Here is a 21,135-nt window from a genome sequence, read left to right on the forward strand (position 1 = left end):
TTCTTTTGATGGAAGTGTAATTTTTCTCCTACATATTTAACTTGTATTTAAAGACTATTAATTACTTTCAGGTTATTGAGCCGTCAATGGCAAGTCTGTGGTTTTCTGGGAAGGAAATGAATCGCACCAAGAAAATCTGTGACTACTTGGGTCGTAATGACAAGACCCGAGCAGTAGTCAAACTGCAGAAAATTGGTCAGGGAGCTCCTTCACGTGAACCTGTGATGACAGAAGCTCAGCAAAAAGAATGGATGCTACATGCCTATCGCAAGCAGGAAGAATTGAAGGTAGGGGAACTATCCTCTGAAAGTACCTTGAAGCTTGTAGATAGTACATGTGCACCCACAGTAGATCCGACACTGTTTAAGGTGGAGCCGCATAACACCATACCAAAAGTACCTCTAGAAGAAGAAAATAATGAAACCGAAACTTCAGATTTTATCTATAGGGCATTAAATCAATCCAATGACAGCTCATCACTAAAAATTTCCCAGGGTGATTCTGCATTAGCAAACATTTCAAGCACACTAAGTCATTCTCCCTACAATATTTTTAACATACATAAATAAGGTAGACGGTGACATCATAAGGAGCATACTGTGATATTTTATACATATTTTGGAGTGTGCAACAAGGGAAGTATCATGATTTTTCCCTGGACACACATTTCTTTTTTCCTTTTTTTTCTTCTTCTTTGGGGTACCCGTTGGTAATTATTGCATCACATTACAGTAGATGATTGTCAGACAGGTCCTACATTGATACTTATTTTACACAAATTAAGAAAATATCTTGCTGAATAATTGTACTTCTATGCATAGAGAGCATACATTTGTATTTGTTGTTTTGTAAATAATTAACACTATTGTATTTGTAGGTGCTTTTAAAATAATTTTTCTACAAGAAATATATTTTGTGTATTTTGATGTTACATAAATCTACAATTATTTTGTGACCATTTTTCTGGTTTGAGGCATCCGAGGCAGAACTCCAATATTGGGGAAAAAGTTGTCTTAGTGCACACTGTTTCTAGTGCTGACTTCCATTTTTTTGACCTGACTTGATCTTCTGTCAGAACAGAAGGCTTCAAAGTTGAACCTCAAATTGTAGGACAAAATTATGTTGTTGATTTTCGAATATGATAAAATATGTAACCAAGAAATCATGTCAGTTATGTTAAGTTACGGACCCCTGGTCCATCCGAATTGTTAAAAAGCTAGTACAGCCAATGCAGGGCGCAGGGCGGGCCACCGGCTTAACACAGCTGCTTTGCGGGCTGGCCGACACTGCGCGTCGTAGGCGCTATCGCTGTGTCAGCTGTGTCAGCTAGGGCACGTTCATTGCGGGAACATCGTTACAAATCGCCTTTGCCCCACAGAAACACTATGTGAATGTAGTCGAATGGCCTTGTTAGGAACTATGTCACAAGGAGATTACATCTTTCACGTGAACTGGAACTGACTATAATAAGAAAATCAGAGAAGATCGCATCTGTAAAGAGCGTAGCGTGTACGTCCAATGGGGCTCTGCATTTCGGCGATTGGGAAAAAACACTAAGCTTGACCACATTGTGGTCGCGATGCACTAAACGAGTTGAGGGCTGTCAAAATTTTACACTTCGGCAGGTGTTTTCTTATTATTTTTATTGGTTTACAAATATACAAGAAGGGAGAGTACGCATAACTTTTGCTCTCAAAAACTTAGTGGAAGATAATGAAAACATGTGATGGCGATGGCGGTCTTTTAATTTTTGTACTTCCCTTGAATCCATGGTGGGAGGAATAGACAGTACATAGACTGAAAGTACTAAAAACAAAAAGGAGAGAAAAACGCCAATAAAATCAATTTGATTCAATGAACCTCGAACGCTCCAAGTTGAGTTTTGATGTATCTTGGTTACTGAGCTGAGTCGGCTGTGTTGCCCAGCCTCTTAACTACTGTCCCGCATTCGTGAGCACTACTAACTGAAGGATTCAGCGCATGGGCCGGAGCGAGGATCGGGTGCGCTCGGGCTTATCTCTGCTAGCAACTTCGGGGCGACCCGATGAAGTCTGTCGTCTCGGTAAGCGCAAGCTTTCCGTGCTTTCCGTCTCTTCTCCGTGTTCTACCCGGGTTTCGTTGTGATGGTGTCGACGCCCGACGAGCCGAAGTCCTCCGCAGCCTTGTCCGGCCCGACTTGCTTGGCCCGCGCCGCCCGGGCCAGCTCGGCCGCGGCGCCGAGGCCTGCCGGGTCGCTAAGCTCGACGTAGACGGCCTCCCTCCCGGTCGCTTGCACGGCGGACAGCGCAGCGGCCTCGGCCCGCCTGACGGATTCCGCCGAGGCCGGGGCCGAGGTAGGAGCCGAGGCCGGCGCCGACACGGACAGCCGCACGGGGATGATGAGGGGGCTGTCCATGGCCAGGTCTAGGCCGGGGGCCGTGGCCGGCGGAGCTCCAGGTGGGGCTCCAGGCAGCCCTCCATGGCTTGACCTCTGGTGCTTCCTGCAAACAACAGGCGCTGAGATGGGCGACATGTTCGAGCCTCGGGTGCCGCTCGGGGTCGTGGGGACGTCGTGTCAGAGACAAGAGAGGGTGCTCGCCGAACGCACTGCCGTCTCGCGCACGGGGCTCGTGCAAATTACTGCTTCGATCTTCCTCAACAAAACAACCGATTTTTCATTTTTTTTTAACGAAATAATAATACGTAGAAAAACAATAGTTATTTTTTTAAAAAATGATGTAACCAACCTCTCTTCTTGTCTCGGGGGGACAGTCAGACTGTCACAGTCCGTCACGCACGCGACACCGTGTGCGACACCGTGTGACGTCACGTGACGGCCTCACTCCACTCCAGACTCACGAGTTCATGAGCAAGCTCTCCGGGCCGGGGCCGTCGGAGTCGTCCTGGCGTCCGGCGCCGCCCCCACAGCCCCCACACAGAGCGCTGCAGAGCGTGCACTGCATGCGGCCCGCGTCGTCCACCGTCACGTACTTAGTGATGCACACCAGCGTGACGAAGGACACGACAAACAGCACAGTGGGCACCACGGTCGCGATCAGCAGCTCCCGCAGGGTCTTGTCCAGGTCAAAGCGCGCTATCGCCATGAAACTGTCGTCCTGCGGGGAGAAAAAGACGGTCAGAGCGTGGATGATATGGCCTGCACTCTCAACTTTTTAAGAGAACATTTGCACAGAAACCACGAGTCGTGCGGTTGTATATTTTCAAGAAATTCTTCAGCTTTCCAAAACATTTTCTTAGTATTATAATACGGTACTAGCGAGGGGTGCCCAACTGTGGTAATCAAGTGTACACAGACTTGGTAATCACTGGTAATCCCTGGTAATCCTCTTACTCGTGAGGGTCCTTGAAAATGGCAAATTTGTTAATTTAGGCATGAATTTTTGTGCACATCTTGCCTAATGCCAACGCGCATGTTCAATATGGCAACTTTGCATCCCTCCCATGGACAAAATCATGATTTGGCCAATCATAGAATGCAAATTTGTAACTTGCATGATACAGAATCAAGAACTACCAAAGAGTTGCACAAAAATGCATCTTTCTCAGGTCAAAAAATGGCCGCTTCGTTTTAGAATGCAGGTGGATCATATCTAGTAATCATAGGTAATCTTTGGTAATCTTTGGTAATCTTTGGTAATTATTGGTAATCTTTACAACTTGGTAATCCGGTGTACACATTTTTATGGAGTTGGGCACCCCTCGGGTACTAGGGAAACGCATAACTATACCAGGAAACGTTTTTAGTAATACTTCAAGAATTTCTCGACAATATTAACAGCACAAAGCTATAATTTAGTTACTAAGCAAATTTCTAGTAAAAAGTTTAAAGTGTGGAGAAAATTTGTGCACTTGAACTCAAATTTTAATAATTAACGTATATAAAAACTAAACCCCTCTTTCCCCGGTGTAATCATTGGACCCTTAGAAAAACAAATGTTATTAGCCCCTCCCCCTCTTTGCCCCGGGGTCGCCGGGGTCGGCCTGGCAGCCTGGGTCCAGGGAGGGTGCAGGGCAGGGGCGGCAGTAGCTCGCTGATGCTGGCTGCTCCGGTTCTAACCGGCTCTACCCAGTCATGCTGGGCCGGGGGGCGGGCGCACTCACGGGGTGGTAGTAGCAGGGGAAGCGGCTCTGGGCCGTCTGGTTGGCGCCGTCCCTGCCGTGCGAGGCCAGGAAGTCCCTGCACTCGCCGCGCAGCGTGTTGACGCAGCCCTCGAGGTTGATGTAGAGCCGGGAATGGTTGTAGATGGTGAGCGCGCGCTGCGGCGGCAAGAACCGACCCTCCGGGTCCAGCGGTCGGCTGCTGCCGCCGTACAGCGACCAGAACGTCGTGAAGTTCATGTAGGGCTGCGGGATGAGCTTCTCGTCGAGGACCGTGCCGTTGAGGCAGTCTGTCGCCCTGAATGGAAAATAACGACCCTGGTGTTGAAATGAAATGCAATCAGGGACATGTCGGTTTAATACAAAGGAGGATTTGTTCTCTCGATAGTACATGATAATCCCCTCCATCTTTTTAAGTGTGCTTTACTTTCTATGAGACAGACCACCAGTAACTTGTTACTTGTAACCGCAATCTGCAGAGGGATGGCCCAGAAGTACTTTCATAGTTGTCCGATAGGTCGCCTAGTGCTCGAGAGGGTGGTGACTATCGGGTGTCCGCGGGAGAATACGCGGCAGCTCGATGGGTTGCCTACGCAATATGGTGTGCAGGCGCGGAGGGCGAGGGGGGAGCGGAGGAGGTGGCAAGAGTAGAGAGCCTGGGCGAGAGGCAACAGGCCGTCCGTCTCGCGCCACCTCTTCCACTCCCCCCTCGCTCTTAGCGCCTGCTCGCCAGTGCGTAGGCAACCCATCGAGCTGCCGCGTATTTTCTCGCACACCCGGTATACTTTACCCCTTTCCCCCATGTTACGACAACATGGCCTCCGGTCAATGATATCTCCCCCCCCCCTCCCCCCTCTACTGCTATCAACTAGTTGACAAGTCCAAGTCCGTCCGCCCTCCGCGCTTTTGCCTAGAGTAAGATCCTGTCTGTATGTAGGCTATGTATGTACTCTTTTTGACGTATAGTGTAGTATACTACTTGACATACTGCGCACACTGCCGTTACTTATGCACGAAAGTTTTACAGCTTCTTCGCAGCGTATTACGTTTTCCCGTTCCTCATCAAGTTCTAGGCTAACAGTGCGTTTACTCTCTTGCCCCCGCCTCTGTTTGCAGGTAAGCCGCGCGGGTAGCCATGGTATCCTGACGCGAGCCTGCTGGTAAGTCACTCGCCCACTGATTATTCTTGCCCTTCAAAAAATGTACAAAATCTCGTGGAAATCTGTGTGCACAGACAGCTAACGTGCAATCGTTTCTTACATAATTGAGTGAATTTTTCAAATAATTATGAAAGAAGTTCGAGCAAGTTCTACATCGTTATGGACTTACGTTAGCTTTGGAATGCACAGAGGTTCTTATAATTTTGTCGGGTCAAACGTCTTAGAAAGTGAGATCGTAGGTCGTACAAACAGGTCCTTTCGGGAACGGCGAGTCGTATACAGTGTACGGGCTCCGGTCCTCAAAGGTCCTTGGCAGTCCCCACCCCCTTGCGTGCAGAGGCCGGCAGAGCCGACGCGCCGCAGTCATGCGAGGTGACGTGCAGGACGGGGAGAGGAATGCAGGCGGCCAGAGAATGGTTTCCAGGGCACTGGAGGTTTTTCATCCCCTATGACCGCCGATTTCCTGGAAAAAAACTCCATTGCGCTGCTACTTGAAGTATTGCGCTGTGGCGTGTACAGTACGCGACAAGCCGCTCCACCCCCTTTCCCTTCTGCTCGTTTTGTTGCCCCCCCCCCCCCCGCCCCCTACTTGGAGACCATGGAGCGCGCAGAGTGCTTCCGTTACTTGCACGGGTCAGAAGCCTTGCCTTCGAGATGACTCCATCCTGCGCTCTAAAAAGCGAGCAAACGGCCTTTCGCCGTCACTGCTCACTGCTCTTTTTGGGAGGCGCTGCTGCGGCTACGATGAGGGAGGGGCGCCTCCGCGTTGCCCTCGTCCGCCCGTGGACCGTATCGCCAACAAAAAGCGGGGGGAGGGAAACGCAATGGGGAGGGGAGGGCACTATCGGGGCCGCAACTGTACTCATTTGCGATTGCGACTCTCGATGGCCGAGTAAGTCTTGAGGCCGGGGGAGGGAGGCTGGCAAGTGGCGCCAACACATATGGGCATGGGTCTGTCGAGAACTCTGTTATCCATGTGAATAGTGCGTATTGCTACTATTTTCGCACAACAAACTGTTTGCCATTCTAACTTACGTTATTTTTGTTTTTCTCCTTCCGCCACTTTGTAGTCTTTGTACTAGTCGTTTAAGAGCGGACTTAGCAGTATTGCGGGTTTGCCTACTCTCTTCCGTTACCTCCGTTGCTTACCCTCTTCCGAAACACCTGGGCATGAGTATCAGGAACGACCCCCCACCCCCAGCGCGCACGCAAAGGAAAATAGACTTGAACTTTGGTGTATTTTGTAAAACTTTGCTGGACTTTGATCACAAGAACTGAGAAAGCTCGACAAACTTGAACCAAGAACTTAAGTTGTTGCTAACCTGAGCGAATTGTTGCCGACGCGCACCACGCTGAGGCAGGACGCGAGCAGCGCGCCGCCGCTGCGGTCCTCGTGCCAGACCTCGGTGGGCTCCACGGGCACGCCGGGCTCGCCGCCGCGCGCCTGGTTCAGCGCGAACGCCTCGCGGCACTCGCCCGTGAACAGGCTGTCCTCGTACATCAGGAACACGTTCATCGAGGTGGTGGTGATCTTGGGGCAGTAGCGGTCGCAGCTGTGAACAGAACAACACATCGAGATCGAGGGCTTGCAATGAAAAAGGCACGTCTTGCCTTTGACAATTTGCATGCCTTAAACGTATAGTTTCCTTTGAAAAACAAAATTGAACTGCGGTTTACAGGTCGGGCCCGCAAAGCCATATTCCCCCACTTTTCGTCTGTCTGACTCTGACACTGTTAGCTGTTAGTGCCCTCTCAGAGATAAAGAGGGAAGGCCCAAATGTTCCAAGCTTCAATGTGGCCCCGCAAGAGCGCGCCACAACCACCAGTCGTGCGTCGCGAGCGGAGTGCAACATGGCGTCGTAGCCAAAGCGTTTGTGGTCAAATTTTTAATTAAATTTCGGCGTGGAACACTTTGATGGCAGTTGGAGCTGGTCTTGGATAATCATCTCTCGTAAGTTTTGCTCGAATAACCGCGGAATCTTGCATGATCTGTCTGTGGGCAATGGTTTTGAGCTGTCTCTACCACATCTGCGTTTGAGGTTAGTTGGCTACGTCTTCCAATAATGGGGACCGGGGAAACCCTTTGATGATCCTGTTGTAATGTTTCCCAAGGAGGTTTTTACCTGCAGTATAAGTCAGCTGCCCAGAGAACACTGTTTTGTCAAAGTGACAACTGATGTCAGTATCGAGATTTTGTCAATTTGGTGGTGCCTGCAATGCAAGCACTTAGAACATTGCGTATGTGAGTGGCTTGTGTCCCTAGCGCATCTCAGTCCCACCCCAGTCTTTGATGAAAGTGTGTTCGTTGGAGGTAATTTATCCAATACCGTATTATCAGGTGTGGCTTAGAGTTCTGTAATACAAATGACTGTTGATATGATTGTGATGCATTCTGTATTTCCAACAGCCCCCGGGGAAAATTAGTTACACAGTCATTTCTAACATTCAACTAGTATCGCCAGCATCCCTACTTAAATAGTAAAATAAGACTCAAATTGAGTAAGGCGGGAAGAGAGTGCATTTACAAACTCGCTCAAGAAAAGCAAAAATTAAACTTATGACTACAATATAGAGAGGTTTTGCGTATATTCTAGAACATAACGGAAAACCTTCAAGGCTTTTTTATTCTTTCATTTCTCCGCCTCCCTCCCAGGCATGAGCTGCTCACCTGAAGGGCCTCTTGATCTTGGTGCAGATGGACCTGTTGCACTCGAAGAAGCCGTTGAGCTTCATGTTGTCCTTCTCGGTGTTGAGCACGACGCCGTCCGCCTTGTAGTGGCAGAGGAAGCGCTCCGAGTAGTTGCCGCAGTGGCCGAGCGAGCAGTTGAACACGCCGTGGAGCTCGTCGCACTCGGAGCCCTGGTTGCAGTTGTACCGCTTGACGGAGGTGGGGTCCGCCTGAAAGCAGGCAAGGGCCGTTGCCATGTTTATTTTGTCTATAAATGAGTTGACAGGTGCTATCAAACTCGCGCTGGTCTCCGTCGCCTCTATCGTGTTTCCCAGTCCCACCGGGTTTACAAGACTCCCATTCCCCATTCCCTCTGTGTCGGAGAGGAGGATAAAGCCCCCCCCCCCTCTCTACCTCCCCAAGGGCGGAGACGGGCAGAAATCCCTCTCCAGAAGTATGTGCTGGCTACAGACCGGTGCAGACAGACAGGGGATTACAGCGAGAGTTTTATACACTGCTCGGACGGCAGCCCACCGCCCCACGCGCCTCGTAAGAAAAGCCCGTCGGAAAAAGAATAATAATTGAAAAGTTTGACCGGCAACCATGACCGAGCGCACATCTAAAGTTTTCCTCCGATGGGGTGGCCCGGGGGCCGCGCAGGCAGCTCGGCTCGGTGCACCCCGCGCTCACGCCCCCCGCCCCGGCGATGTTTCCAACAGGCTGCTGCTGATGGGAGGCTGAGTGCCTCGTGCACACGAACAATGCTCTGTGTGTGAATGTGCGTGAGTGTGCGCGCGCGCGTATGGTGGTGACGGTACGTGGCAGGGCTCTGCGAGTGCGTTGCTGTGTCCCCACACACCCGTTAATTTACTTTAGGCATGTCTCCAATCAATATTGGCTGGAGAGAATGAATGGGCCTGCCGCGGCCCCGTGGCTTCCGTACCCATGCGGCTGCTCCGGGGGCAGCTGGCACAAAGTGCGAGGTACAAAGTACGAGGTACAAAGTACGAGGTACAAAGTACGAAGTGCACTGAAAAAAAAATACTGTGGTGCTAAGGACAGGCGTGTTGCTGTGGCTTGTCGTAGGTGGTTGACGTTAGACCAATGACAGAAGCCGGTAGACCAAGGACAGTATGTCGCTGCCCGAGACGCACGATGGTGCTTCCCCTGGCGGCAGGCAGTGCTTGGCTCCATGTTGTAAGATTGGCCAGCTTCCGAAGACGCCGCTAGATGGCATTCAACATTAGCTCTCGCTGATCACTTTCGTCGTGGTCTCCATTAGTTGTCTTGCTCAGACGCTCCTCATTCAGAAGCCACTGTCGCGCGCGCTCCAACCTGTCCGGTAGGAGTGCACTTGTGGTTGAATTTTTGGCACTTGGTGGCAAATCGTCACCCACTGACAACATGTCAGAGAGTGCCCAACTTGCGCTGGCTCCCGTCAATGCAGCTCTTGATTGCCGCCATCAAAATTAAATGCTAATAATGCTCTGGATCTCTGATACTAAATATTAAAAAAATATTACAAAACACTTTACTGAAATCAACGACAAGTGCGAAAGCACGTCCGTATTTCAACTAACTACAAGAATGGCTCACCCCAAAGACACATGTCACTACCGCAGTGACGTCCGGTCTATAGATCCAACGACATAGCCCAAGAACAGGCTCCAAGAACACATGTTCTTGAAGCCGATCCAAGAGCAAAATGTTCTTGGGGGTGTTACAGCTGTTCTTAGCACCACAGTATTTTTTTTTCAGTGTGCAAAGTACAAAGAGAAAAGTACTAGGTACCGGCCGAGCCGAACAAGTACGCGAACTATGCGCTGGGCGCCCGGCCTGGCAATCTTTTGTTGCTGCGCACGCACGCTCACGCACGCTCACGCACGCTCACGTACGCTCACGCACGCTCACGCACGCACGGGGTCTGGGGGCGAAAGGCCCCGAGGAAGGATTCCCGCCACGTGGAGGGGTTGGTACCCCTGCCCCCTCCCCACCTATTGATCTTCCCCGCTACCGTGTGGGTGAGGTGGGGAGGGGTCACTTTGTCCCGTGACCCCGCCCCGCTGCACGACTCGAGTCGCATTTCTAGGTAGTTGATGAGCCCCGCGCCGATGTGACGCGGAGAATCGAACCTATATGGGCAAGTTCGGAAGGAGAGGAGATGCAAAACGTGAGACCTCCCCCCCTTTCCTCCACACCTGCCAAGCTGACAGCTGATGTCCTTAGAACTTTCTCGCTAGTTTCATGTTTTGTTCAGGTGACGCACAGTAGTTGTTGCCCTCGGGCCCGGCCACCAGGGGACCCAGGGACCTCCAGCCCGGCCACCAGGGGACCCAGGGACCTCCAATCACGTGGAGAGAGATATCTCTCTACCGTGCCATCAGACCGTCCTTGGTATAGTGTACCGGGGGTCCGGGGGTACACGATCTCTAGAGCACATGTAACCACTACTCTCGAGTCCCAAGGACACACCCAACCTATTTCTCTACACCGCGTCCCGCGTGTGTGTACCCTCGAGGCTCGAGGAGAAGGGAGCACATTTATCGTGCCCTAGGGCTGGTGTACCGGGGGTTACTCCAATTTCTGGGTTGTTCTGCTCACCGGCGGGCAGCTGACGTTGCTGAGGCTGGAGCAGTTGCTGAGCAGCAGGTCCGTGGCGTTCTGCCGCACCGCCACGTGCATCTGCGGGCAGAAGCCCGTGGTCTTGGTGAGGCACCACTCGCCGCACGACGCCCAGTTGCAGTTGTTGACGTCGTTGGTGCGCTGCGTCTGGCACATGACGGGCGTGGCGGCGAAGCCCGAGTGGAAGGCGCGGTGCGACGGCATGTACACGGCCACGGACAGGTAGATGAGCGACACGGACGAGAGCACGGCGGTGAGCTGGCACAGGCAGATGGCCCCGCACAGCCGCCGGTTCTGCTCCATGAGCGTGCGGGGCGGCTCGCGGCGGCCCATGGCGGCGGCGCGGGGTTGGGCGGGACGGGGCGGGACGGGGCGGGCTTAGCCGGGGCCGGGGACAGTCATGTCCGCACGGGGAACCTGAAGCAGAAAAGAAACGGAGCATTATTGAACAAACTCGAACATGCCATAGTGCAAGACGAAACCTTTAGTCTATATGCAAAGGGACAATTTTGCCTCAGAAAGCAACGTTTTCGTGCACATCCAGACCGGATGCAATTTTGTTTCTAATACTGGACAAATTGTGAAAAGGTTTGCACAATTTGTCCAAAGTCACGCGCACGCAATTGAATGTTATCACGTTATTTTTTGTTATAATTTCTCCTTTTACTTTTCATTGCATGCTCTCTTGCAAGGAAAAGTTACCATGTCAAAAAAAACCACACACAAATCAAAGGCATCACAAAACACGAATGATGTCAGAAATTCGGGTTAGTTTACCACAAATCCTAATCCTAATTCCGTGGAATCATCCTGAAAGTGATTTGGCTTTATGGCACTGCCCATGGTCAGCCTATGAATAGTCTTACAGCGTCTGTATGTATGGTAGACAACAACTTGCCTGCCGTACATGCGTGTACTGCGGGCTGGCCTACCCTGACCCTCGCAGGAGCCGACCTCTCGTAATTATTATTTTTTTTTTATTTGAGGTATCTTTTTTCGACTTTATGTACCACGCTGACAGACGGGCTAGACAGAAGAAGGAGTGGCTAAAAGGGAATGCACATTTTCATTAAGGTTTGGGAACTGCCCCTGGCTTGCTCTTACTCGATAGCGGGTCATGGGAGAGCTCGTGAATGAATGATAACGCAGTGAATCGATAGGGAAAGGAATATCCTGTAGTCAAACTACTGCGCCCCCCGAAGCGCCCCTTCCCCTTTCGGTCTGTTGTCCGCGTGTGAGAGGGGGTGACACCAAAACAGTGCTCCAAGTTTAAAACGCGTCGTTTTCTTGTGTTCTAGTACATATTTTTTTCGGAAGAAGAGAGTGGAGGGAGGAATAATGGTAGTGGTGGTAGGGAAAGGGGGGAGGCGGGCAATTTTGATGATTATGATGAGGACCCTCAAAACAAGAGCCAGGAGTCGTGTTGTTGTGTCCGACCCCACCCGTCACTGTGAAAAATGTTCGTAGGTTTGACTTTACAGGCGTAAATTTACAGACTTGGAATAAGGTTTTGAATTCGCATAACAAGGGCGCACACACACACATCCTAGGATGGCAGGCCGAGGACACGTAGTACAGGGGCAGCCGCCCCCACCGCCCCCGCCGTCCTCGCCGCCCCCGCTTCCCCGCGCCCCAGTCTACCACGCAACATAGAACCTTTTGCTCCTCAATTATTCACTCGCACAGCCCAGCCTCGACCAGTTGAGTGCAGACTGGTTCCAATCTGGCGGGGAGGGAGGCGACCGAGGGCTACGCCGGGCTTGCGAGAATACGAGGAGGAGGGAGGGAGAGGGCTAGCGCCTCGCAATCTTGGGCCTTTAATCTCACTCGGATAAGAAGCAGCGTGTAGCCCTCACCCCACCCACCCATTCCACCCCGACGCGACGGCGGCGACGGCGTGCGAAGGCGAGACCCAACAGTGCCACCCCCTTTTTGACATCTGATTGCGCTCCGACGGGCCCCTCAGTTCATTTAGCTAAATGTTTTCTTTCTAGACAGTCCCTTATTTTTTTGTCACAACGCTCCACTGTGCCCCCTGGGGGTTTTGTGTGGGGCAGCGCCACGCGATACTGCTGTGCCCTGTGCGCCGCGTTTCCTCCTCGAGGTTCGGGTTGTCTCCCCCCCCTTTTTTTCCCCCACCAGGGCGTTGTGCCTCTCGAGCTGCTCGGAGTAGATCGGCGGCGGCGCCCTGCGCGGGATATGGGGGGGGGGGGCACCGGCGTGACCTGTTGAACTGAGTCTACGCTTGGCGCCAATCGTGGTGCAGCCTCCTCCATACCGCAGGGCTCGTCCGTCAACCTCCATTGGAAATACTGGGAATATAATCGTAATATTGACGAAATATAATTAGTAGTATGGGTGACATTGTAATATTGGCCATAAATATGATTAATCTTGATGTAATGTTAAATATCGCCATTGAATGAATATTTGTGGTAAATTCAGTCCGTTCAGGGGGCGGGCCAAATCGACCCCTGGGGTAGGTAGGCAATTTGTCCTACAAAACCCCTGAAAGTAGGCAACCCACAGAAAATCGCCCCCTCCATCAGACGGACTTAAAACCGCGCCTGGTTGTGGTTGTGATATTTCTAAACATTTTCCAACACTGTCTTTTTCCGTTGGACGCCCGCTCGTGTTTGCGCGCCCGTTAGGGGACACTGTCTGAATCCTGTCTAGTCTAGGACCCTACGATCTGATCGATCCCTCTATCGCGAGCCCGCGGCCGGCGCGGGCGTGTGTTTATTTTTAGTCGGCGCAGCTCGTTCAAATTGATATTTCGTCTGCGGTATAGAGCCTTCAGCCCCCGCGGACCCACCGACTAGCGCGTGCGCTCCACGCGAGCGAGGGGTCGATAGGGGCGGGGCATGGCGGGGCGGCGCTTCCTTAGATGACGAGGCGCGGCACTAAAAGCCGCGGCCGCGGCAGGTAAACTTAAGGTAAACTTGAGGCCGCCCCACGGAAGCTGCGGCCGTGCCTTCCAGCGACTGTGCGGAGGGAACACCCAGAGGGGACGCCCAGAAGCGACGGGACGGGACACCCTGAAGGCCTGAAGGGTGCTCCGCTTATTCCGCCGCGACGTGACGGCTGACGTCGTAACGAGAAATTACGACCACTGCCGTCATGAAGGGCGGCGCGCTGGGCAGAGAAACAATGGCGGAATGGGTGGGGCTTTGAGGCGCAGGGCGCGACCGCGCGGCCGCCCGGATATGGCGCACCTGTGCAAGCAGCCGGAGCCGCTCCCGCTCTACCTTTAGAGGTGTCACAGCATTTAGTTCTGTTCGAGAAGCATGAACTCTCCCGAAGGCCGCCCGAAGGCACACCGCAAAAAATAGGCTCGTAAGGCAAACGATTTTTTTTTTTAAATTCTTTTTTCAGCTTGCAGAGAATTCTGAAGCATTTTAATACGAACTAGTTTTTTTGCATACTTTTGCACAGTTGCGCGTGTTGTCGGGAGCAACTTGACGCGACGCTTGACTTTTGTTCTGGTGTCCTCATAACCATAGAAATTGTCCCCCCCCCCGTCCACATTTCTTTGAATATGAACACAGTTTGCAAGAACTCTGGCAGCTCGCGCATAATAATTGGGAGGGTGCGCTTGGTGCTTGGTACATCAGTGGCACATTCGTCTTATAATCATGCAACAGTGTGGCTGCTATCCCCGCAGAGCCCTGCACCGAGCGAGCATCGGATGCCTACATGGCGTCCGAAAGCGAATCGGAGTGAGAGGGAGCTATGGCCCGGCGCGAGCTTCTCGCTCCCACAACCGCTTTCGGACGCCATGTAGGCATCCGATGCTCGCTCGGTGCAGGGCTCTGTATCCCCCCTCCTCTCTCGGTCTCTCGGAACCCCTTGTCGGTAGGCATTCAACCTGCACGGGTGGTTCGCGGGCTTGCCTACCCTGCGATTGGCGGGCGCTCTGACCCGCCCTATCGTGGTTCTGTTGGTCTCTGATTTTTACGGATCCTCTTGCTTATCAAAGCCAGAAATGTCATCATCGCCAAATGAAAAAACGATGTACTTGTTTCTCTCTCTCTTCATCTACGTCAACCTTTGAATTCATAATGAGCTGATTTTCACGGATCGACTGGAATGGCATTACGTTCTGACGTAGCGAGCGACTTAGCTTTGGCTCTGTTTTTCTAGCAGAACTATCCCTATTGCAAACGGCGGACGGAGTGCTATCTACGTAATCCACGGGGACACTACGCATTTTGCATGTAGGTTTTTTGTAGATCTTCCTGTCGAAAGCAGTCACCAGTAGCCCCTGGTGGTGGGTGGGTACGGGCCTTGCGAATACCTGAGTTGCGCGGGGGACCTGTCTGGCCCTGCAGTGCGAATGAGAGAGAGAGAGAGAGAGAGAGAGAGAGAGAGAGAGAGAGAGAGAGAGAGAGAGAGGGGAAGCGTAGCGTTGTCTGCGTTGCCTGCGAGTGATTGTGTGATGGTAGAGGGGTACTGACACACGAAACTTGTGATATTTCCTGCCAGGAGTACACTGCTGTATCGAAATGCACACATCTTCCCCCCTCACCACACTGCCACGAAGACGATCACGCATTCGTTGCACTCCTCCCGACTCTTCCATATTTTTATCCTACATTGCTGCTCCGGTCCAGACTCAGGATTTTGGTTTTCAAAAAAGCTATTTTCGTGAAATTTATGAAGATCTCGTGTTAATTTTATTTTTGAATTTGTCTGATAATATTTCAACTTTTCCAATAAAAAAAGTTTCGGGCAGTTTCTTAAAAATATATTTTTGGAAAAAAATGGGACATTAAAATCCCTAGTTCAGGCCCATCACTTACCTCACGATCGTCTCTGAGAAGTTCTGGAGGGGCCGGAGTCTTGGACAGAGTCCTGGCCTGGAGAGTCCCTCCCCGGCGCAGTTGTGCTGGCGCGCGTGCCCCGTCGTGCGCTCGGCCGGCCAAACACCCTCTGACTGCGCGGCGGCGCGGCGTCGTGCTCGCCTCCCCCTTCCCGCCACCCCGCTGCCACCCCCCGCCGGGTCGGAAGGGTCTGTTGCCGGCAGGGGTGGCGGGGGAGGGGGGGAGATTTGTTGTGTATGATGGCTGCGACGATCATCAAAGCGGCGGTTTAAAACATTCTTAGATTCTCTTTGGAAAGTGGACCAGACTGCCAGACAGATTGTGGAATCAGTAAAAGTAGGCTAAGCGTATCTGTTTCGCATGTGAAACGATTGCGAACGATTTCGATTTAAAGAGGAAGGAAAATCCTATGCAATTGAGGACAAAAACCTAATGGCTTAATTAACAAAGCAGCTGAATCCTTCGCAAGGTTTTAACAGTGGACACGTCAAATGTATTTATATGTTTTTGTGCGAACGTTTGTGCTGAGTTAATAGGTTTCGTTTTGTGCTAATTTGTTCGCAAAATTGCAGGATTGTTTTTACAAATGAATTTACAAAAGTTTTTAAATCAACGCAGAAATGTGTGCAGTAAGTTTGATTGTTCAATTCGTACAATTAAGAGATACAGATCGAGTGTGAACATTTTTTTCCATAACGGCGTATTTAAAAATGCGTAAGCGTAGAGCGCACACAAAAACCAGTGCCTTGTAAAAAAATGTTAAGTGGTGTGTATACATATAGAGTGCCGCAGCGATACTCCACCCCGCAGGCTCCGTAGGGCATGCCGTATAGGATGGGTGCAGGACGAGAGTTGGAGTATATCCTTCAGGGGTCGCGCGCGCCAGGGATAGAGGCACAACGGCGCTCCACCCCTGGCTGGCTGCCACGTGGGCTTGGAGTATATACGCGCTGTGAGAGAAACAAATCGTGACAATGGAAAGGATAACGATAAGCGTTGTCTCGGGGGCTCCGAGAATTTCCGAATTTACCCGAATCCTTAAGTCCGATAACATCTCTTACATGGTATTTGCCAACAATCGTGAAATAAAAAAATACCAGCCAAGCTTGATCTGCAAATATACATAATTTTATTGTACCAATCAATTCTTTGTTAATTGAAGAAATGAAGACAATGTGAACACATGTGAGAAATGAACTTAGAATGAGAGTACACTATGCTGTGACATTCTATTTTCCCTATGTCAAGGGCATCACAAATGTACCAATGGCAAACATCAAGATTGGTAGCCAGTTTGATTTTAGTATTAGACCTCTCAACTATTTTGATAGACAGTAACGGAATTGAGGTAAAAGACATTTTTAGAGCAAATATTAGGAAGTGAGGAAAGAAATTGTTTTACCGCTGTTAGTTGTTTTTACTAATGTTCCAACTAGCCGATACTGCTACAGAGCTCATAATTTTAAGATAGTAAAGAAACATAAATACCTACTTTGCTGGAGAATTGCAAATTTCAAATAAAAGATAGAAATCACAAAAAGTCAACCATAAAATGAGATCTAATACTTCAATTGTATTCTATGTTATTATTGCTTTTCACAAACGAGAATTATCTGTTAAAGAGAGAGGAAATGCAAAACTTTTATCTAAAGATCTGACGTGCTCGAACATTACAAACTGGAAAAGGGCATCTTACTTTTGAGTTACTATTCACACAATATCCATGAATGCGCGCTCAATTCTTTTCAAAGTTGTATCCATACAATATTCAATCACAGCACCGGCAATAAAACTTTACAAAGCAATGTGTTTTTAATGTAGCCGATGTAATATCCAAAGTTTTCAGACAACTTTCTCACAACATTTGCAGATAAAAAGTTAAAGGGATGAGTGTAGCACTTCATACACCGATCGCTGGAAATAAAATAGGGAAAAATAACAACCACATTATTGCATTCTGTTGGGTTGCGCTCTGATGCTTCCTGCTGTTCTTTATAATGACAAATCAAAGTTTGTAATTAATCAATCAATCTTCTATCTTTGTTACATTAAAAAAAGCTTATCACAGTAGTTGAGCTGAACGAAGCACATACCTATACAATGCCGCCACCAACAACAAACTTAATCCTAGTGGGTCGTAGAAGCCCTTTGCAGTTCTCTGGCGCACAACAATACCCTAAGTACTGCTCCCCGAATGCCGAAGAAACGCCATGAACGGTTTAGTTCAGAATAAGTTCAATCTCTACTTGAACAAAAGGGAACTACAAAAAACGCTCACATTAATGGAAGGCACATAAGGGTGACACCACCCTCACTCGACCCAACTTTTTCCTCAAGGATATGAACACATAATATTGCGCTGCAACTACTGTAACGTTCTACTCAAAAGAACGAGCGCCTTTTAAAAACATTTTTGTAACCTTTGGTCTCGTTGGATCTTACATACAACGCACATACGTACACACTTACACACACTCGTCCACACACTCGTCCACATCGACTTGATGTTGATGTGTACTCCAGTCGCACAAGTAAGAACACCTTGGTGGATCCCAAGAAAGATATTTTTATGTACATGAGTCTTGATGGAGGTGGCCCGACTGGTGCTCAGGGCCGGGCTGGGGCCTGGGTGCCGCTCGTCCGAACCCGCCACATCACACATCCTGCATGCCGATATCCAGCGTCTCCCGGGACATGTACAAATTATCTCATAAAATGGTCCTCGAAAATCACTGTACGTCAGTAGTACCATCCCATTAGTTATGGGCACTATGCCCTATGTAATGAGCACGTCCTCTACGAGACAGAACAACTAACGCTGTGCTCGCTAGCGCTGTGCAAGCCGAAAGAGTTGAGAAAGATTTTTGCCTAAATATACTTTGGCATCTGTCTGGCCCGCTCCGCGGGTTCCGAGCCTTAGGAGCTGAGCTAACATTGGCTAACATTGGGTGACATGGCGGGGTCGGGCTGGCCTCGCCCCAGGCCGCGCCGCCTCGGGCCGCTCCCGGGCGTCCTGGCGCCTGCGGTTGACGCCGTGCCTCGACGACGGCGGAGGGGAGTCCGGGCGGTCGGCGGGGAGCTCGACGGCGCCCCCGAGGAGTCGTCAGTACTCTTCTTCCTCGTCGAAGTCCTCGTCAGGGTCCTCGTCGCTGCAGGACAGGAGAAACGATTCTAAGCGTCTCTGGGCCCGCCGACAGCCGGCGGGTGCCATGCCATACGGCAGCAGGGGCCAGCGTTGAGAGGCAGGAGGCAGCGCAGTTTTACGGGCTTCGCGCCACTAAAATATTTACTTACTCGTCCTTGGTGGAGAACTTCTCAACGTAGGACACGGTGTCCTGGCTGCCCTGGCAACAGTACCAGTAGCAGAGCACGCCCACGGACACGCCGAAGAGCACGTTGGGCACGATGAGCGACAGCAGCAGGTGGCGCAGCGTCTCCTCCCAGGAGTAGCGCGCCACGACTATCTGCGGGTAGGCCCGCGAGTAGTAGCAGGGGAAGGGCACCCCCAGCCGCGAGTAGCCGTACTGCTTGGCGAACTCGGAGCAGTTGACCCGCGGCGGGTAGCCGCAGCCCTCCGTGTTAACCAGGAAGCGCGTCTCCGTCACGGCCCACTGCAGCGACGCGCGGTCCTGCAAGCGATCGGGGGTTAGCAACCTGTCTCACATGGTAGTCATTAGTCAATGCAGCGTCAGAATATCACCCCCACCCCACACTGACCTGCGTGAGCGCCCACGTGTGGTAGGGCACGTGGCTGTAGTTGACCCTGATCTGGTGGCAGCGGGGCGTGGCAGTGGTGCAGCCCTCGCGGCACGAGGCCCAGGAGCAGTTGGTCAGCCCTTCGGTGTACACGTGGTCCGTGGCCACGCAGGTCACGGCCTCGCGCTCGTAGTTGGCCAGGATGGACGAGATGGCCGGGTCCACGACGAACGGGATGAGGAAGAGGAAGGCGAACACGGACAGGATGGCCGTGGTGCCCAGGCACAGAGAGGTGTAGAACTTGGCGCGCTCCACCAGGGACGCCATGCCCCCCATGAATTGCACACCGCTGCCGCCCAGGCCGCCCCCACCGAGGCCGCCCAGGCTGCCTAGGGTGTGCGCCGAGCCCGAGGGGGACCTCCCCAGGCCGCCCAGCATGAGGGAGCCCTCCCGGGACCGGCCCCCGGGCCCCACCTCCGCGCCCATGATGATCGTGGACTCGTCGGAATCCATCGCGAAGCCTCACTGATGTCCCACTGGAGTTTTACTCGAGTATCGCTTGATTTACACCGGAGTTCAACTGTCTCACTTCATTCACACTCATTCATTATCACCAAACAAATAATCCTAACTTTTTATTAAAAATTATTATCGCTTACGTACCCTAGATTGCCGTGCGGCACAAAATGATAAAAACAATTGACTTCTCTGTCCGGCGCGCGGTAGAGACTTTAAACAAGTCAACTTGTTTGCCAATAGTGATAACAAAGCTCGCGCACACTTCCTCGCCCAAGACGGTGTATTACGTTTTGGGCAGGGAAATAATGTTAGTACAAAAGCGTGAAAAAATTGAAATGAAATGTTCGTGGTCTTTTTGTCGTCCGCTGGTATGCCTCTGGACGCAGACCCCTCCCCGTGGACGCGCGGGCTCGCGCGGCACGGGTGGGGAGAGCTTGTGCTTCGTGTCGCCCGCTTGCCTAGCGCCGGCCTCAGCTTTGCTTGCTGAGGCTCGTCGTAGATTTCTTCAGATTTTCTTCGGAACAAGGAACATGCCACTGTCTTCTTTTAGAGCGTAGTAGTCATAATACAAATTTCAAACGGGATTTCGTTGTTAGTTTTGGAAAAAAATCGTGTTTAGTGGATTTTTTTCTTAGTTAGAAAGGAGGGCGAAAATCCGCTGGTTCGTCGGAGGCTGAAGATCCAACCAAACGGGGGGTAGAGGGGAAGTGACACGGTGGTGCACTGAGAGGACAGATAGAAATGAAAGAGAGAGAAAGAGTAAAAGAGTAAAGAGAATAGAAAAAATAGGAAGCCGAAAGAGAAAAATTGTGTTGCTCGAAGAATTGGCGTGCTTGAAGAAGTCCTTGGTAGGCGTGGCGTGGCGTGGCGCTCAGTGTTCCTGCAGCGAAAACACGCTATGCGGCTGGTGCACGGGGCTCTCCTCCAAGAGGGGAATGCCTGCAACACAACATGGTTGTTGTTGATTAGTGTCACCTCAATATAGTTCTTCGGGAAAACGTCCGCAAACAACATATCACGTTTTCAACCAACTGCTTTACGGACGTGTTTATTATTGCTTCACAAAATTAGCTTCGGATTTATTAATTACGAGCTGTGTATGTATCGTCAAACATCGTACCATATCGGTATCGGTGAAAGCTTCTACTTCCTCCGATGTATAAAATGTGAAAAAGTTTAACTTAAGTTAGCGCGTTACAAAACGAACCCGAAAACCAGTGTTGTGTTTTTGTGTAGTTGTGGTGGTGGTAGTGTGTTGTGTAAGGTTTTAAGTTTGATGTTAGTCCAAACCCTACCATACCCCTCCGCACCGCCCCTTACCCAGTTTGAATGGGCATGTATGAATGTGTTTGTGTTCTTTTAAACGGACCCGTTTATGCCAGACAGTTAGGGCGCGGGGGGGAGAGCGTCATGGTTCAACACCACCTGTTGAGCAGCTCCACACACACGTTACGTTACGTCTTACGTTACGTCTTACGTTACGTCTTACGTTACGTCTTACGTTACGTCTTACGTTACGTCTTACGTTACGTCTTACGTTACGTCTTAC

General features: G+C 51.0%; 3 protein-coding genes across 7 annotated transcripts in view; 1 reads left to right on the forward strand and 2 right to left on the reverse strand.

Annotated features, from left to right (window-relative positions):
- LOC113203950 (cilia- and flagella-associated protein 298-A) overlaps positions 1 to 21,135 on the forward strand; it is a 42,376-nt gene that overhangs the window by 1,201 nt on the left and 20,040 nt on the right. Inside the window, exon 5 of one of the 2 annotated variants that reach the window (XM_026418911.2) lies at positions 72 to 287. In XM_026418911.2, coding sequence (XP_026274696.1) covers positions 72 to 287 — 216 coding nt within the window. Of the gene's footprint in view, positions 1 to 71; positions 938 to 21,135 lie in introns of those variants that run through there. The other variant, XM_026418909.2, reaches the window with a different exon arrangement.
- Positions 1,627 to 15,488, reverse strand: LOC113203948 (uncharacterized). Of its 3 annotated transcripts, none has more exons than XM_026418906.2 (7): positions 15,351 to 15,488; positions 10,528 to 10,965; positions 7,927 to 8,156; positions 6,581 to 6,811; positions 4,102 to 4,396; positions 2,839 to 3,095; positions 1,627 to 2,480 (listed from the first exon to the last, which is right to left on the reverse strand). In XM_026418906.2, the coding sequence occupies exons 2-7, from the start codon at positions 10,879 to 10,881 to the stop codon at positions 2,105 to 2,107; spliced, it is 1,743 nt and encodes a 580-aa protein (XP_026274691.1). In that variant the 5' UTR covers positions 10,882 to 10,965; positions 15,351 to 15,488; the 3' UTR covers positions 1,627 to 2,104. The 3 variants fall into 3 exon arrangements, 1 of the variants encoding a protein (XP_026274691.1); XR_003303268.2 differs by having other exon boundaries at positions 2,333 to 2,480; positions 2,727 to 3,095; XR_008011238.1 differs by lacking the exon at positions 1,627 to 2,480 and adding an exon at positions 2,487 to 2,629 and having other exon boundaries at positions 2,727 to 3,095.
- The window catches only part of LOC113203951 (protein tipE), an 11,026-nt gene continuing 6,368 nt past the window's right edge, over positions 16,478 to 21,135 (reverse strand). For both annotated transcript variants that reach the window (XM_052268449.1, XM_026418912.2), the window contains exons 2-4: positions 19,089 to 20,525; positions 18,666 to 19,000; positions 16,478 to 18,520 (exon numbers count right to left, since the gene is read on the reverse strand). In XM_052268449.1, coding sequence (XP_052124409.1) covers positions 18,475 to 18,520; positions 18,666 to 19,000; positions 19,089 to 19,580 — 873 coding nt within the window. In that variant the 5' untranslated portion in view covers positions 19,581 to 20,525 and the 3' untranslated portion in view covers positions 16,478 to 18,474. The remainder of the gene's footprint in view (positions 18,521 to 18,665; positions 19,001 to 19,088; positions 20,526 to 21,135) is intronic.

Source organism: Frankliniella occidentalis, unplaced genomic scaffold, assembly GCF_000697945.3.
Source record: "Frankliniella occidentalis isolate FOCC.00 unplaced genomic scaffold, Focc_3.1 Scaffold69, whole genome shotgun sequence".
Lineage (NCBI taxonomy): Eukaryota > Metazoa > Arthropoda > Insecta > Thysanoptera > Thripidae > Frankliniella > Frankliniella occidentalis.